We start from the raw sequence: 19,434 nt of genomic DNA, 5'->3' as shown, positions 1-19,434 counted from the left end.
GCAGGTGGCGAGTGAATACAAATACGTTGTTGTTGAAGATTAAGCCCGTCAAGAGGTGGCACGGGCATGAATAGCCAGTAAAAATATGCTGTTTTTGTTTTAAATTCAGCTTCTCCGAAGAAAAGGTTCCAAGTAGCACGGGCTATGGTGAGCCCGTTGTGGATGTCTTGTATTAGTCTTGTGGATGATAGCATGTTCCTTGGTATTAGCTGGCTGGCTGTTAGACGAGCGTGTTTAAGATGTAGCGCTCTGCCTATGTCTAATCTTCTATTGTCGTTATATCTATCGATTATTTTTGTTATGTTGGTCCGGATATCTCTGGTGGTCTGGTTGTGTGTAAATGCAAACAACTGGAAGTGTCTGGTAATTGCAAACACAGTAATGCATGAGGAGTCACCGGAGGACACAGCGTTACACAGGAGGCTAACCTCCTGTGAGACAGCTTGGCGCCAAGTTGAGAACCACGCCAGCGTCAGTCACCCGATGGTTTTGGCGGGAAGTAGATGTCTGGCTGGTGTTGAAGACAATGTCTGGCTAGACTGTGTTAAACACGCTTCTTAACAATAGCGTGTGTTGAGAGCTGCTTGTGTCACACACCAACCCGTTCTCGCAAATTCGTAAAGTCAATATTGACTTATTAAATAAGTGCATAGGTGACATACTAAACATAATAGATACCCTTAAAAAGGGTTGTACTGGCGATTAAATCCTGTGATGTGTACTCACATAGTTGTGCTTGGGGGGGGTTGAGCTTTGGCTCTTTGGTCCCCGCCTCTCAACAAAGCGGTGAGGGCTGCCCTTCCCAGTAACCTGGATAATATCATAATGCTCTAGGACAATATTTATGGGTGGGATAATATTCGTGATCTTGCAATGTTTCTTTATTATTTACTTTACTGAAAGGCAGGATGCCGGGGTTACATATGCTAGCTTCCTCAAAAGATAAAACCTTAAATGTAGTTCCATATATATACTCTTATTATGTTAATCGGATGCCTCGTGTTGCTTCATTAAAGAGATCAATGCACCTCCAGTCATTAAATAAACATAGAAATACTGTAGTTAACGTTATGTAGTTAACCCGAACCCCATTTAGCTTCATCTAACACCCCCCTAAGACAATGGGGATGCAGCTTCGGGAGAGAGAGAGAGAGAGAGAGGGGGGGGGTTATATGGGTTTAAAGACCTGTTAATATTGTTATTGAAAGCCCCCAGCACTAGGCAGTAGCACAATATTAAAAGACCTCTTCCCAGGGGACAATAGACGGTAGAACTCGTCTCAATGAACACCCTGACGACGACGACCACACACACACACACACACACACACACACACACACACACACACACACACACACACACACACACACACACACACACTAGGAAAAACTATTCAACACTGGCGGGACGCGAACAAGGGGACACAGGTGGAAACTGAGTACCCACATGAGCCACAGGGACGTAAGAAGGAACTTTTTCAGTGTCAGAGTAGTTAACGGATGGAATGCATTAGGCAGTGATGTGGTGGAGGCTGACTCCATACACAGTTTCAAATGTAGATATGATAGAGCTCATTAGGCTCAGGAACCTGTACACCAGTTGATTGATCTGTTGAGAGGCGGGACCAAAGAGCCAAAGCTCAACCCCCGCAAGCACAAATAGGTGAGTACACAGATTGAGAGCGAGGGACCCCCTGAGTTGGGAGCCACAAGCAGCAGCACTTGAAGCACTCGACAACTGGATAAAATCAATTACACACGCGAGGTTGGCCAGGGTGGTGTCTACTTCCAGCACTCTGAACAAGGGTCGTTGAGGACTTTGAGTAACCACATGTGTTTGGTCAGCTGCGGCGCTGCCCGCGGTAACAACTGCGGCGCCGCCCGCGGTAACAACTGCGGCGCCGCCCGCGGTAACAACTGCGGCGCCGCCCGCGGTAACAACTGCGGCGCCGCCCGCGGTAACAACTGCGGCGCCGCCCGCGGTAACAACTGCGGCGCCGCCCGCGGTAACAACTGCGGCGCCGCCCGCGGTAACAACTGCGGCGCCGCCCGCGGTAACAACTGCGGCGCCGCCCGCGGTAACAACTGCGGCGCCGCCTGCGGTAACACACTTACGGCGCCGCCCGCGGTAACACAACTGCGGCGCTGAAAAACATCACTATCACTGAGTTACGAGGAGAGACTAGAGGGGTAAACATGACAAAACTAGAAGATAGAAGAACAGAGGTGATATGATCACCACTTACAAAATACCATCAGGAACAGACCAAATTTGCAAAGAGGAATTCCTGAAACCAACAACTTCACGAACAAGAGGACACAGATTCAAGCTCAGGAAACAACGGTGCAGAAAAAATATTAGAAAGTGTTCTTTTTCAGAGTGGCGGACGGTTAGGACAAGTGAGGTGGTGGTCAAAACCGTCAGTAGTTTCATAGCGTTATGCGACTAAGAGTACTGGGAAGACGGGACACCACGAGCGTAGCTCTCATCCTGTAACTCAACCCGTCCTCGACTCGAGTCCATTCCATCCAGCGGTCGACCTCACAGACGCATTCATAAATTTTTACATGCTGGTCATTCAAAACGGGAATTTTCTCAAATATAAATTAATATTATAATGTATTAGCATATTGTGTATATATAGGCATAGGTTAGGTTAGGTGTTTAGGCTCTGTTGGCGATTACTTGTGTTTGTAGTCCGTGGGTACTTACCTAACTGTGTTTCCGGGGGTTGAGCTTTGGCTCTTTGGTCCCGCCTCTCAATGGTCAATAAACTAATGTACAGGCTCCTGAGCCTACTGGGCTCTATCATATCTACACTTGAAGTTGTGTATGGAGTCAGCCTCCACCACATCACTTCCTAATGCATTCCATTTGTCTACTGCTTTGACACTGAAAAAATTCTTTCTAGCGTCTCTATGGCTCATTTGGGCACTCAATTTCCACCTGTGTCCACTAGTGCGTGTGCCCCACGCACACGCACTAGTGAAGCATTTACAGCGTTGTGGTTCGAACAAAATTCGTCAGTGAAGCACTCGTTCCGGAAATGTTCAAACGAAATCAGTCGAGTTGTGTGTACATCGTTTTTCATGCATAAACAGGGGGTTTGGCGGGTGCATGGAATGGACTTTGGATCTTTGTTTGGAGGACGGGCTGCGCCACGTTATTGTGACTCGTTTGCATGCGCCGCCGATTGGACAGCGCCCCAATCGTATGGATAGTTGTCTTAAGAACCCGGGTTCGATTCCCGGTGGAGACAAAAACAAATTAGCAAATTTTCCTTCACCTGACGCACCTGTTCACGTCGCAGTAAATAGGTACCTAGAGAGTTAGCCAGCTGCTACGGACTGCTTCCTGGGGACATGTACTTGTGAGAGAAATGTGTAGAAGGCCCAATAGAGGGAAGGAGAAGTCGGGAGTCAGTACACTAGTCAACCGTCGGTTAGAAAGGCGGAGTCCAAGAGCTAGCAGCTCGATCCTGCCGGCACAAATAGTAACCACACACACACACAAATGTAGATATGATAGAGCCCAGTAGGCTCAGGAACCTGTACATTAGTTGATTGACAGTTGAGAGGCGGGACCAAAGAGCCAGAGCTCAACCCCCGCAAGCACAATTAGGTAAGTACACACACACACACTCTCTCTCTCTCTCTCTCTCACACACACACACACACACACACACACACACACACACACACACACACACACACACACACACACACACACACAGCTTCCCACACTGCCAGATACCGTGAAACACGCGCATGCGCACTCTACCCACATCTTCACTTCATATACCGGCGAACACCAAGTAGATATTGGCTTCCCCTCCGTTGACGTCATCGGCATTCTTTTTGACGTCACGATTTCTTCCGTGACGTCTTTGGCAATCTATACACCCCATTGGGTGGACACGGAGCACACACAGCGGTGTCACGAGACCTTCCAGCGCTCCCATTAGTCGAGATCCATTGCAACAGTGACGTCACACCGTCCGCCTGCGCCTATTGGCTGGTGGAGCATTACAGAGGTGATACGAGAGTCAGGTGAAGCTGGTGCTTACTGGCCCAATTAACCAACCACTCAGATTTTTTTTTTTTTTTTTTTTTTATTAATACTGTTCCCGGTATACGGAACTACTTGCACACCTACACACACACACACACCTACACCGTCCCAAACCCACCCACCATAACACACCTACACTGTTCCTCACCCCCACCCACACACCTACACCGTCCTCACCCCTGCACACACCTACACCGTCCCAAACCCACCCACCATAACACACCTACACTGTTCCTCACCCCCACCCACACACACTTACACTGTTCCTCACCCCCACCCACACACCTGCACACACTTACACTGTTCCTCACCCCCACCCACACACCTGCACACACTTACACTGTTCCTCACCCCCACCCACACACCTGCACACACTTACACTGTTCCTCACCCCCACCCACACACCTACACCGTCCTCACCCCTACCCACACACCTGCACACACCTACACCGTCCCAAACCCACCCACCATAACACACCTACACTGTTCCTCACCCCCACCCACACACCTGCACACACGTACACTGTTCCTCACCCCCACCCACACACCTGCACACACTTACACTGTTCCTCACCCCCACCCACACACACACTGTTCCTCACCCCCACCCACACACACTTACACTGTTCCTCACCCCCACCCACACACACTTACACTGTTCCTCACCCCCACCCACACACACTTACACTGTTCCTCACCCCCACCCACACACCTGCACCCACACCTGAATCAAGAGGTGTACCATTACGGTACCCCCCCCCACACACACACAGCACCGCGGGGACCATAGCAGCCCACATGGCGTAGTGGTAACGCACTCACCCCGCGCTTCGCCAGCGATGTGGCCTGGGTTCGTAACCTGGTCGGGGAAGGATTGACTAGGCACCAATCCTTAACTGTACGCCTCTGTTCACCCAGCAGTGAATGAGCACTTAGTTGTTAAACGATTTGGCGGGTCGTATTCAGGAGAAAATTAGAATTTAAGGACTTGCCCGAAACGCTATGCGTGCTAGTGGCTGTACAAGAATGTAAGAATTCTTGTATATTTAAGTAATAATACTTGTCTTAATCATGTCTAATGTCTTATCTATCAACTATACAGTAAAGATTGACTTGAAGGGATATGATCGTTGTATACAAAATACAGAGGTGAAGCAGTTAAGGTGGAGGATAACTTCTTTTAACTTTGAGAAAATAGGACAAGAGGACCTGAGACAGAGGGGACGATGGACCCGTGCCTCACCACCCCTGAGACAGAGGGGACGATGGACCCGTCCCTCACCACCCCTGAGACAGAGGGGAGAGCGAGAGATAGAACCTAAGGTCACTAGAGGCTGTAACTAGAGGAGGGCCCAGGAGCTAAGGCTTCACCCTGCTAACAGGTAAGCCTACACCCGCTCAAGGCACGCACGCACTCTAACAACGCCACGCACGCAACACTCGCTAATCATCCCCCCCCCCCCAACGTCTCTATTCCTACCCCAATACCCACCCACCACAATTCGCCCCCCCCCCTGGGGCAAGGCGCGCGCACGCGCACACCCTTGCACGCGCACGCGACCCTACCTGACCTCCCCGGCCTAATGACGTCACGCGCTTCAGCGTCCCTCATTGGTCCACACGCTCAATATCGGAGTCGCTTGATTAGTATAGTTTTGGGTGGGAGGAGGGGGGGGGGGGTAAGGTAAGGGGAGGGGGGTGCAGGTAATTTAAGGGGAGGGGGGGAGGGGGAAGGTAAGTGGAGCTGGGAAAGGTATGGCGATGAGGGAGGGAGCTAAGGGGAGGTAAGGGGATGGTGGAGGGGCCAGGAAGGTAAGGAGGGAGGAATGTAAGGGTAAGGGAAATCTTCAATAAGGGTTCACTCGGACGCGAATCAGCACACAACCGGACTCTCTGGGGAGGTAGTTCAGAAGTTTGTCTCCACGAGCACTCGTGTCCACTCTCAGTGTCTTGGAGGCTTACACGTCTCTTACGGTAGACAATCCCAGGGATGACCACGTCTGCAGCCAACCCGTCCTCGACTAAGTCCATTCCATCCAGCGGTCGACCCCACAGACACATTCATAAATGTTTACATGCTGTTCATTCAAAACGAGAATTTTCTCAAGTATAAATTAATATTATAATACATTAGCATAATGTGCATATATAGGCATAGGATAGGTTAGGTTAGGTGTTTAGGTTCTGTTGGCGATTATTTGTATTTGTAGTACGTGGGTGAAGCATTTATAGCGTTGTGGTTCGAACAAAATTCGTCAGTGAAGCACTTGTTCCGGAAGTGTTCGAACGTCATCAGTTGAGTCGTGTGTAAAGCATTTTCCATTCATAAACAGGGGGTTGGGCGGGTGCATGGAATCACTTTTGTGTCTTTGGAGGACGGGCTGGCACACGACTCAACTGATTTCGTTCGAACACTTCCGGAACAAATGCTTCACTGACGAATTTTGTTCGAACCACAACGCTGTAAATGCTTCACCCACGTACCACAAATACAAATAATGCAGCCCGTCCTCCAAACAAAGATCCAAAAGTGATTCCATGCTCCCGCCAAACCCCCTGTTTATGAATGAAAAGCGGTTTACACACGACTCAACTGCTGACGTTCGAACACTTCCGGAACAAGTGCTTCACTGACGAATTTTGTTCGAATCACAACGCTATAAATGCTTCACCCACGTACTACAAATACAAATAATCGCCAACAGAACCTAAACACCTAACCTAACCAGTACCTAAACAAGCACAATATGCCAATATATAATAATATTTATTTATATTTGAGAAAAATTCTGTTTTGAATGAACAGCATGTTAAAATTGATGAATGCGTCTTTGGGGGGGTCGACCGCTGGATAGAATAGACTTTCAATGTAGATTTTCGCGTAGTCTACCAAATTAACGCTTATTACATGAGACTAATATATGACGGCGTACCTTTGACGTTATATAGCAGTAATAGTACCCTGGAAACACAAACCGAAAATGTGTCTATTTTCCGCTTGTTACAACTTGTAATAAAGTTGTCACATCTTGGTTTAACGTGTTTATGACGTATTAGAACGTTGTTACAACTTGCTATATTGGTTGTTATAACTGGTTAGGAAGTATTAAAACTTGTTCGAACGTTGTACCAACGTTGTAGTTTCGGTGTGTGTGTTTGTCGGGATACACAGTAGCGAGGACTGTGAGGCATTCAAATACCTCGGGTCTGGCTTCACAGTTGCGGCGCGACACGCCACAGAAAACGGTAACATAATTAAACCGTTCCAAACGCATGTGGGCGATAGGGAAAGATATATCCCCCCCCCCCCCCGCGCCCACCTCTCTCTCATAATACGAACGCAATGGTGTAATGAGTGCAGGGGCCGCCATGATTGGTGGCCGCTGTTATGACTCCAGGGAGTGACATCACAGGAGGGTCAAATGAGTAACTGGTTAGGAGTTGGAGGTGGTTATGGAGGCAGAGTTGGGAGGTGTTATAATGGTTCTCAAGTCTGTCACCAGCGAGGATAACCAGTACCTACACGAACCTACACCTTGCTCCACCATACATATATCTTTAAAGGCTGAAGCCGTCTTGAAAGGCTGAAGCCGTCTTGAAAGGCTGAAAACCGTCTTGAAAGGCTGAAAACCGTCTTGAAAGGCTGAAAACCGTCTTGAAAGGCTGAAAACCGTCTTGAAAGGCTGAAGACCGTCTTGAAAGGCTGAAAACCGTCAAGAAAGGCTGAAAACCGTCAAGAAAGGCTGAAAACCGTCAAGAAAGGCTGAAAACCGTCAAGAAAGGCTGAAAACCGTCAAGAAAGGCTGAAAACCGTCTTGAAAGGCTGAAAACCGTCTTGAAAGGCTGAAAACCGTCTTGAAAGGCTGAAAACCGTCTTGAAAGGCTGAAAACCGTCTTGAAAGGCTGAAAACCGTCTTGAAAGGCTGAAAACCGTCTTGAAAGGCTGAAAACCGTCTTGAAAGGCTGAAGCCGTCTTGAAAGTCTGAAAACCGTCTTGAAAGGCTGAAAACCGTCTTGAAAGGCTGAAAACCGTCTTTAAAGGCTTAAACCGTCCGAACGAGGCGTCTACAACAGACGGAGGCAGTTTACAACCCCCCCCCCCCTGTCCCCCGTGACGACCACCACACCTCCTGTCACACTGTCTAAGGCACCGTCCAATTCCTTAATGCCAATTATTAATACAAATTATAAAGCACCGGAATATGTACGTTTTCCCATACATGGGCAGGTTATAGAGATGCTCTAACGTCCGTACGTTTCTGACCCAGGCTGAACAGTTGCCTTTTTGACGGAGTGTGACATGGAGACAAGGGGGGGGGGGTTGTGATACACGGATAATGATGATGTTACGTTATCTTTCTCTCCTCGCTTCTCCTTCTTCTCTGCCTCTACCTCTTCCTCGTTCGTCTAATCTCTCCCCCCCCCCCCAACCACTTTTACTTTTCATTTCGTTTCTCCTATCCAATTCCTCTTTGTCCTTTCAATCCTTTTCTTTTCTACCTTTTATCTATCTCTATCTCTCTCTAGTAATTCTGCAGTCCCCGTGGCGCAGTGGTAAAACACTCGCCCGGCACTTCGTGAATGCTTTGGCCTGGGTTCGTATCCTGGCCGGGGAGGATTGACCGGGCGCCAATCCTTAACTGTAGCCCCTGTTCACCCAGCAGTAAATAGGTACCTGGGAGTTAGACAGTTGCAACGGGCTGCTTCCTGGGGGGTGTGCAACAAAACAGGAGGCCTGGTCGAGGACCGGGCCGCGGGGGCGCTAAGCCCCGAAATCATCTCAAGATGACCTCAAGAGGATACACTCTGAATTACACCTACCTCCCCCCCCCCCCACACACTCCCTTCCCCCAGACCCTCCCTCCCCGCCTCCCCCCACACACTCCCTCCCTGCCTCCCCCCAGACCCTCCCTCCCCCCCCCCACTCTCCCTCCCTGCCTCCCCCAAGACCCTCCCTCCCCCCCACTCTCCCTCCCTGCCTCCCCCGCCTCCCCACCTGATTACCGCTATATCACAGTGACCTGAAATTACTCGGGATCATCAAGATGATTGTAGGTGCGTGAGAGACGGAAGGGGAGAGAGATATGGAGAGGGAGAGAGGGGGGGGGAGAGATATGGAGATGACGTAGGCGAAGGTTATATGGAATAAAAACAGGAGGAGAATGGGAAAGGAGTGTGTGAAGAGGAGAAGAATAGGGGGCACACTTGAGATGGAAAAATAGAGGATTGAAGACAGGAAGAAGATAGAAGAGCTGGCAAGTGCAAAAGAGAGAGATAGGGTGAAGGGGATGGGGGGAAATAGTAGAAAATAAAAAGAGGAATGGAGGAGAAGGGAGAGAAGATAAATGGTAGGGAAGTAGTACGATACAATACACACTCACCTCCCCCCCCCACCCCCGTGTACATGTGCACAATCCCCCAGCCCCATGAGAGCCTATAGTACACACTATAACGGTATATCAACAAATTAACTCAAGATTCCCTCAAGACAATGAATGCAACCTACGTGAGACCACTGCTAGAATACGCATCTCCAGCCCTGAACCCTGTGAAAAGCTAAAGCCAAAGTTGCAAACGTGCAGAGGTTTGCACCATAGAGGAGGGCATGACTAAGCAACAAGGAGAGAGAGAGAGAGAGAGAGGTGAAGGGGAAACTAATTTCCCGAACCCTGGAGAGGAGAAGGAACAAGTGAAATATGATCACAACATACAAGATACTGAGGGATTAAACAAGGTGTTTGTATTCATCTTTAAAGGACCTCCTTAAGAAAAAGTGAAAATCAGAACATGAGAATAGTTACAGCATCAAGGCTAGTAGAGGCTAGAACACGGCTAGTAGAGGCTAGAACACGGCTAGTAGAGGCTAGAACGCGGCTAGTAGAGGCTAGAACGCGGCTAGTAGAGGCTAGAACGCGGCTAGTAGAGGCTAGAACGCGGCTAGTAGAGGCTAGAACACGGCTAGTAGAGGCTAGAACACGGCTAGTAGAGGCTAGAACGCGGCTAGTAGAGGCTAGAACGCGGCTAGTAGAGGCTAGAACGCGGCTAGTAGAGGCTAGAACGCGGCTAGTAGAGGCTAGAACGCGGCTAGTAGAGGCTAGAACGCGGCTAGTAGAGGCTAGAACGCGGCTAGTAGAGACTAGAACGCGGCTAGTAGAGACTAGAACGCGGCTAGTAGAGGCTAGAACGCGGCTAGTAGAGGCTAGAACAAGGCTAGTAGAGGCTAGAACAAGGCTAGTAGAGGCTAGAGCGCGGCTAGTAGAGGCTAGAGCGCGGCTAGTAGAGGCTAGAGCGCGGCTAGTAGAGGCTAGAGCGCGGCTAGTAGAGGCTAGAGCGCGGCTAGTAGAGGCTAGAACGCGGCTAGTAGAGGCTAGAACGCGGCTAGTAGAGGCTAGAACACGGCTAGTAGAGGCTAGAACACGGCTAGTAAAGGCTAGAACACGGCTAGTAAAGGCTAGAACACGGCTAGTAAAGGCTAGAACACGGCTAGTAAAGGCTAGAACACGGCCAGTAGAGGCTAGAACAAGACTAGTAGAGGCTAGAACAAGACTAGTAGAGGCTAGAACAAGACTAGTAGAGGCTAGAACAAGAAAAGTAGAGGCTAGAACAAGAAAAGTAGAGGCTAGAACAAGACTAGTAGAGGCTAGAACAAGACTAGTAGAGGCTAGAACAAGACTAGTAGAGGCTAGAACTAGACCTTAACTAGCCGCAGTCTCAGCTAGGTAGGTACGACAACCTCCCCAATCACCTCCGCTTCTCTAAGAACTCTCAACTGCAGTTTCTGGATCGATATTATCGTGCGTCATCACCTCTCAGGAGACTGGCGGTGATGAATGGTGACACTGTCCACCCGACGGGGGGGGGGGACACTGTCCACCCGACGGGGGGGGACACTGTCCACCCGACGGGGGGGGACACTGTCAACCCGACGGGGGGGACACTGTCCACCCGACGGGGGGGGGACACTGTCCACCCGACGGGGGGGGGGGAGGGACACTGTCCACACGACGGGGGGGGGGGAGGGAGGGACACTGTCCACACGACGGGGAGGGAGGGACACTGTCCACACGACGGGGAGGGAGGGACACTGTCCACACGACGGGGAGGGAGGGACACTGTCCACACGACGGGGAGGGAGGGACACTGTCCACACGACGGGGGGGGGGAGGGACACTGTCCAAACGACGGGGAGGGAGGGACACTGTCCACACGACGGGGAGGGAGGGACACTGTCCACACGACGGGGGGGGGGAGGGAGGGAGGGACACTGTCCACACGACGGGGGGGGGGGAGGGAGGGACACTGTCCACACGACGGGGGGGAGGGAGGGACACTGTACACACGACGGGGGGGGGAGGGAGGGACACTGTCCACACGACGGGGGGGGAGGGACACTGTCCACACGACGGGGGGGAGGGACACTGTCCACACGACGGGGGGGACAGACACTGTCCACACGACGGGGGGGGGACAGACACTGTCCACACGACGGAGGGGGGACAGACACTGTCCACACGACGGAGGGGGGACAGACACTGTCCACACGACGGAGGGGGGACAGACACTGTCCACACGACGGGGGGGACAGACACTGTCCACACGACGGGGGGGGACAGACACTGTCCACACGACGGAGGGGGGACAGACACTGTCCACACGACGGGGAGGGAGGGACACTGTCCACACGACGGGGAGGGAGGGACACTGTCCACACGACGGGGGGGAGGGACACTGTCCACACGACGGGGGGGAGGGACACTGTCCACACGACGGGGGGGAGGGACACTGTCCACACGACGGGGGGGGGAGGGACACTGTCCACACGACGGGGGGGGGGGACAGACATTGTCCACCCGACGGAGGGGGGGACAGACATTGTCTACCCGACGGAGGGGGGACAGACACTGTCCACCCGACGGGGGTAATGTACTTGACCAATAAGAACGTCTCAATGACGTATTCTCCACAGTACCACTGACCTAGCCCTTCGTGACGTCAGCGTTATGACGTACTATTTAGAGCACCAATCACCTGCCGGTGTATGACGTCACACTATCGACTACAGCCAACCAAAACTCCTCCTCAAGGGGCCGAGCGAACTGTCTACGAGCTGGAAACAATTGCGCATCGTGACAGTCAGTACGCGACCTTACGTCACCAGACGGGGCATATAGAGTCATATATATAGAGTCATATATATATAGAGTCATATATATATAGAGTCATATATAGAGTGAAAGAGAGCTTCCTGTAGTGACGTCACGGTGGGGGGGGGACCTATCCATTACTAGTAGTTTGGAGAGGTACCTAGGGGGAAGGGAACTATTAGGGGGTAAAGAGCCAAGCCATTACGACTATATAGCACTGGGAAAGAGAGGTCAGGATAAGGATTTGGGATGGGACGGGGGAAAGGAATGGTGCCCAATCACTTGGTGGACGGTCCGGGGATTGAACGCCGACCTGCATGACGCGAGACCGTCGATCTACCGTCCAGCCCAAGTGGTTGGGTGGAAAAGTATCTGAGATATATGCTCGTCTTCCCATGAACTTAGGACTCAACCCCCCCCCCCAAAGACTCACCCCCCCAGGAGTCAAGCCCCCCAGGACTCACCCCCCCCAGGACTCAACCCCCCCCCCAGGACTCAACCCCCCCCAGGACTCAACCCCCCCCCAGGACTCACCCCCCCCAGGACTCACCCCCCCCCCCCCCAGGACTCAACCCCCCCAGGACTCAACCCCCCCCAGGACTCAACCCCCCCCCCCAGGACTCAACCCCCCCGAGGAGTCAACCCCCCTCCCCCAGGAGTCAACCCCCCTCCCCCGGGAGTCAACTCCCCTCCCCCAGGAGTCAACCCCCCCAGGACTCAACCCCCCCCCAGGACTCACCTTGAGGTCACGGTGTACTATGCGGCGGTTGTGGCAGTACTCGACGGCTGAGAGTATCTGCCAGAACTTGCGTCTCGCCATGGGCTCGGTCATGCGGCCGTAGCGGGCGATGTAGTCTGCCCACACCCGCGGCGCCATCATGGGGGAGGGAAGACACTATAGTTAGCTTCTCATAATCATACACACTCACATAGTCTACACATGTTACACATATTTACCTAAGGTACATATGTCTTCCCGGCTTGGTATCTACTTTTGGTAATTACTTACATATATAGCAATACTAATTTTGTATGGGACACAATTCAAAACGGTCTAATCTATTATCTCTGTATGAAAGGAAATTCAGTCAGCAATTGGGTGGTTTTACACTGCCTACGTGAGACCAGTCATAGAGTATGCAGCCCCATCATGGCGTCCCCCATCTGAAGAAACTTATTAGGAAACTGGAAAGGGTTCAGAAGCTTGCGACGAGCCTCGTCCAAGAGTTACGAAAGTTGGGATATGAAGAGCGTCTGAAGTAACAGAACCTGCCTACACTAGGAGAAAATGAGGGAGTGGGGAGACATGATATCAACATATATAATACTTATGGGGATTGACAGAGTGGAAATAAAGGAAATGTTCACACGGAATAGTAACAGAAAGAGGGGACATGGGTGGAAGCAGGAAACTCAGAGGGGTCACCGAGATGTTAGAAAGTTTACTTTTAGCGTGAGAGTAGTGGGGAAATGGAATGCACTTAAGAAGCAGATTGTGGAAGCAAACACTATTCATAATTTTTAAAAACTAGATATGATAGGGAAGTGGGACAGGAATCATTGCTTTAGAGAACCGGGGGACTAGAAAAGCGGGATCCAAGAGCCAATGCTCAATCCTGTAGGCACAAACAGGTGAGTATAAATAGGTGAATACATGATCAGGGTCTCACAGCAGAGTGATCAGTGCTCGCGATTCACTATCCAGAGACCCGGGTTCGATTCCGGCCCGAAACAAACGATTAGGCAGAATTTATTTTAAGTATAGGTGACAGAAAAGGAAAGAATAAGGGTAGGGTACCTGGAGAGGGTCTCAGGAGTTCATTCAACTCCCCGAGCCCGGCCCGAGGCCAGGCTTGACTTGTTATAACTTGGTCCAACAGGCTGTTGCTGGGAGCTGCCCGCAGGCCCACATATCCACCACAGCCTGGTTAGTCCGCCACTTCTACCGGAAGTACCGGAAGTTCACTCCCCTGCCACGGTAGGTGGCAGTGAAGGACAGGGGTAGGATAGGTGGCAGGGGTGGGGTAGGATAGGTGGCAGGGGGGGGGGGGGTAGGAGAGGGTTAAGGTAGGGTAAGGTAGAAGAATGACGTCATTGCAGATAAAAAGGCATCTTCCTGAGACGTCAAGCGACTATCGCCTTAATACCGCCCGTTCTTAGGGGGGGTAAAAGAGGGTAGAGTAGGAGAGGGTTGGGGAGGATAGGGGTCAGTAAGGGGGGGGGGGTGCAGGTAAGGACTGCAACGGGGCTCTGACGTCACACACCCTTGGGGGGGGGGGGCAGCCCCTAATTCGTCAAACCTGGGTAATTTTTTGGCATATTTTTTTTAGAGGGAAAAGGGGGCGGAGGAAGATTAGACACTATCCAAATTTATTCAGGTTTAGATATATATTTTTAGGACACCCATAATACGTAATGAGTAAGGCGTGACGTGACGGGTGACCCCAGGAAGTGACGGGTGACCCCCGGGGCGTGACGGGTGACCCCCGGGGCGTGACGGGTGACCCCCGGGGCGTGACGGGTGACCCCCGGGGCGTGACGGGTGACCCCCGGGGCGTGACGGGTGACCCCCGGGGCGTGACGGGTGACCCCCGGGGCGTGACGGGTGACCCCCGGGGCGTGACGGGTGACCCCCGGGGCGTGACGGGTGACCCCCGGGGCGTGACGGGTGACCCCCGGGGCGTGACGGGTGACCCAGGCACGTCACGGGTGACCCAGGCACGTCACGGGTGACCCAGGCACGTCACGGGTGACCCAGGCACGTCACGGGTGACCCAGGCACGTCACGGGTGACCCAGGCACGTCACGGGTGACCCAGGCACGTCACGGGTGACCCCGGGACATGACGAGTGACCCCGGGACATGACGGGTGACCCCGGGACATGACGGGTGACCCCGGGACATGACGGGTGACCCCGGGGCAAAGTTGACCACATCAAACTTTTAAGAGAATTGCTTAGTAGAAAAGTATTTCTAATCATCGGTAGACATTTACACATCTCGTATAACAGTCGTGCCAATTAGTTGTTAAATGGAGTGTAATGACCTCTGAAAATGCCCCTTAACAAAACATGGGGTCAAGGTGCTGCTCTGAATCCACTTCAGCGTGTTATCTATCTTGATACATTGATCTTAAGAGTTAACAAAAGATAGTCCAATGATCTATTGTTAATAAGAGTTAAGAGCCAGTGGAGCTGGTTCTTACACAGTACTAAGGTTAATGTTGTCTTATGCTGATGATCTACTCCTACTCCCACCCACCGAAGATGCTGTGGACAAGGTGAAAGATCTATTGCTGAATACAGCCAGACGTTCGATCCCGCAATGTGCGCTGTGGTTCGCCTTAACTCGCCGAACTCGTCTTATCGAGAGCCCAGTCTAAGATGATTGGAGACACTCCAGGAAAGTGTCCTGAAAAGCATATTATATCCTCAAAGGGTCCCTTTGAGGGGACCTTGTCAACTGTTGACAAGGCTTGTCAATTGTTCTTAACAGAACAATTGACAGAAGGTCAATTGTCATGCAGTTAAGAGAGCTGAAGGTCAGAGCAAATGGCACCACCATTAGCTAATTTGGTCATCTTCATGCCTGGTTGAAAGTCAATTTAAGTTGATATGAGTTGAATAAGAAAGATAAGATAAGAAAGTTGATTTAACAATGTCTATAAGCCTGTACGGCTGTGAACTATGGGACCTACGATATAATGGCCGTGGTAGGCTTAATTGTAAATGAAAGAAATGTTCTAGAAGGCGAATCTTGGGAGTCCGTTCTCGGACTTATTGCAACCTTCCACCTTTACCCAAGTCCACCTGGACCCAAGTCCACACCCACTTGAGGATATAATTCACAAACAAATGGTAACGTTTTGTCTGAAAGGAATCGCCCGTCCAGTAAACTTAATCAACTCTCTTGTTTTGTCCTTCAGGCACTGATCACTGGCCACTCTACTTTTCAGAAAAAATAAAGTTGACGGCTAGGAAATACGACTTAAGACTGAATGGTATTTTTAACTGGGAGGAGCGTCTATAGTATAGCATAGTACAACTCATCTCAGAGAGAGAAGAGAGGAGAAAAGTCTGATACAAGGAGCGAGTGTTCGAAGAATCACATTTGCCGATGAATTACACCCCCCCCCCTAGTTAGGGGTTATTAACGACCCCTTAGTCAAGAGAAGGACAGGCATCAGCAGCAACAAGGACAACAGCACCACCAATAAAGGTCAATGTAAGGTCACGAAACTATCAATAATGAACAGCGCAAATACTGAAACATTTCAGCAAAATGAATCAGTTTTAAGACAAGAACCGCTTGTGTCAGAAGTGTTTCCCACGAGTCATGGTACACTGGCTGGCTGCTTGCCCTCTCTCTCTCACCTCCCTCCCTCCCTCCCTCCCTCTCTCCCTCTCTCCCTCTCTCCCTCTCTCTCTCTCTCTCTCACCTCCCTCCCTCCCTCCCTCTCTCTCTCTCTCTCTCTCTCTCTCTCTCTCTCACCTCCCTCCCTCCCTCTCTCTCCCTCTCTCTCTCTCTCCCCCCCCCCCCAACTCCCATAAAGCGATGGCTAAGATCCTAAAATTCCGGCTAACGAACGAGGTCGCCAAACTAGGCCACTTTGTCCCCCTTGCGTAATTAGTCATTACGCAAGAAAGATCACGGGCCGGGGGATGAGCCGAGGACGACCAGAGACACAAGAGTGTGACTGTGTCTCAAGCCGCCGCCGCCGCCGCTCGTCTTGGCGGCCGAGGCGTCGGCGGGCGAGGAGGCGTCGGGGAGGTAGTGCGCCAGGGAGCGTAAGACCATTCAGCCAAGCCAGCAGCAGCGGCGGCGGCGGCAGCATCGACTCTGGGCGACCAACACTGCTGGCTGCCTGGCGACTCCATCTTTAAGATAAGGCAGAGCGCGGCTACAACCCTGGGTGGTGTGGGCGGCGCCGCCACCCATTCACAAGTTCAGTTGCCGCCTCAGCCACCCCGCTCATTACCCCCCCACCACCTCTCCGCTTAATCCCCTTCTCCTTGCCCCTCTCCTTCCATTTTGCGCTTCTTCCCATGCCTGCCGGCCCTGGACACGATAGAAGGAATGATATACATCAAATACCGCAGCCGAGCCATAACACCCGGCATGTAATCGACTGGGATGGACCAATGAGACACGGCGGCGATGACGCACGAGGCCTCTCCGCCAATCAGAGCGGAGCCCGGTGTTACCTCAGAATGACGTCAGCATCCCGCGATTACCACTGGGACCGGGGGAGGGGGGGGGGATACTTCATAACCGCGCTGCCAGGCGTCTGATTTCCCTTACCTCGGGCTTAATGACTTATGATATATAAACTACCGGTAAGCCCCTGCCCCCCCTGCAACACCTACCTACAGATAACGTGGCCCAGATTGGCATTAGCGCGGCCCCCAAGCTGATAAACATCTCCGTATCACAGTGCTAACTACAACAAGGCAGGTACACTAGGCTAGGATTTAAAATCTTTCTCAATGGGACCGGACATCGTGACAGCAGTAATGAATTTCTTGACTATTAATCATTCGTGTTTGGGGCCGCGGCTTGTCTTGTATTCTCGTGTTCCAAGTCACAGTCACTGACGGTGAGTGGGTGACATTCACACTACTGGAGTCACATACATGAATGTGAACATGCCTGTGTGCGCACCTGCACGCACACACACGCACGCACGCACGCACGCACGCACGCACACACGTACGTTCTTTTGCAAACAGTTTTTTGTTGCAGTTGTACAAAAAAATTGTTTACCGAATTTTAACGGTTTCAGATCTGCTATTATGGTCATTGCAGATATTACTGAATTTATTGCTGTTAATTTTCGATTTTACACATCACATTCGATTTATACACATAGATATACTTTAGGGGTACTCCAGGTATACTCTACGTATACTCCAGGAATACTCTAGGTATACTTCAAGTATCTGGCTGTCATCTGCTGCATCTCTTGAGGAAGACCTTGAGGATTTAGGATTCGAAGATACGAATCCTAAATTGTTGATTAGCTCTCCTTGAGATAACACACACACACACACACACACACACACACACACACACACACACACACACGAGTGGTAGACGGTTGGAACAAGTTAAGTGAGAAGGTGGTGGAGGCCAAGACCGTCAGTAGTTTCAAAGCGTTATACGACAAAGAGTTTTGGGAAGACGGGACACCACGAGCGTAGCTCTCATCCTGTAACTACACTTAGGTAATTACACAGGGCCTCGCGGCCGAGAAAACTGTGCTCAGGGGCGGTAGTCCTGAGGGCCCCGGGTTCGATTCCCTGCCGAGGCAGAAACAAATACATAGTTTCTTTCATCTAATACGCCTGTTCACCTAGCAGTAAATAGGTACCTGGGAGTTAGACAGCTGCTACGGGCTGCTTCCTGTGTGTGTGTGGGGGGGGGGGGGTAAAAAAAAATAGAAACAGTTGATTGATGAGAGGCGGGCCGAAAGAGGAAATAGGGGGTGAAAAATAGCAGGCAGATGAGGCTATCATCCCCCCCCCCTCGCGAGTCTTGCCCGTGTTCTTACAAGATAACCTTACGAGATAACCTTATAAGATAACTCCTGTAATCAACGGAGATTCTTTAATAATGGTTCACGTTTTAAATGCCTTCTGAAGCACAGGGATATATATAAACATTAACGTTATCACACTTCACTACGTGTGAGCCAAGATATCACTATCACTGCCCGAGTCCGTGCACGTGGAGGCTGCCACGACGTGTCCGTGCACGTGGAGGCTGCCACGACGTGTCCGTGCACGTGGAGGCTGCCACGACGTGTCCGTGCACGTGGAGGCTGCCACGACGTGTCCGTGCACGTGGAGGCTGCCACGACGTGTCCGTGCACGTGGAGGCTGCCACGACGTGTCCGTGCACGTGGAGGCTGCCACGACGTGTCCGTGCACGTGGAGGCTGCCACGACGTGTCCGTGCACGTGGAGGCTGCCACGACGTGTCCGTGCACGTGGAGGCTGCCACGACGTGTCCGTGCACGTGGAGGCTGCCACGACGTGTCCGTGCACGTGGAGGCTGCCACGACGTGTCCGTGCACGTGGAGGCTGCCACGACGTGTCCGTGCACGTGGAGGCTGCCACGACGTGTCCGTGCACGTGGAGGCTGCCACGACGTGTCCGTGCACGTGGAGGCTGCCACGACGTGTCCGTGCACGTGGAGGCTGCCACGACGTGTCCGTGCAC

General features: G+C 51.7%; 1 protein-coding gene across 5 annotated transcripts in view; it reads right to left on the bottom strand.

Moving 5' to 3' along the window:
* The window catches only part of LOC123761724 (serine/threonine-protein kinase SIK2), a 161,382-nt gene that overhangs the window by 41,218 nt on the left and 100,730 nt on the right, over window positions 1-19,434 (bottom strand). For all 5 annotated transcript variants that reach the window (XM_069330613.1, XM_069330615.1, XM_069330611.1 and 2 more), the window contains one exon: window positions 12,955-13,070. In XM_069330613.1, coding sequence (XP_069186714.1) covers window positions 12,955-13,070 — 116 coding nt within the window. The remainder of the gene's footprint in view (window positions 1-12,954; window positions 13,071-19,434) is intronic.

Source organism: Procambarus clarkii, chromosome 24 (assembly GCF_040958095.1).
Source record: "Procambarus clarkii isolate CNS0578487 chromosome 24, FALCON_Pclarkii_2.0, whole genome shotgun sequence".
NCBI lineage: Eukaryota > Metazoa > Arthropoda > Malacostraca > Decapoda > Cambaridae > Procambarus > Procambarus clarkii.
This window is presented reverse-complemented; position numbering and strand designations above follow the sequence as displayed.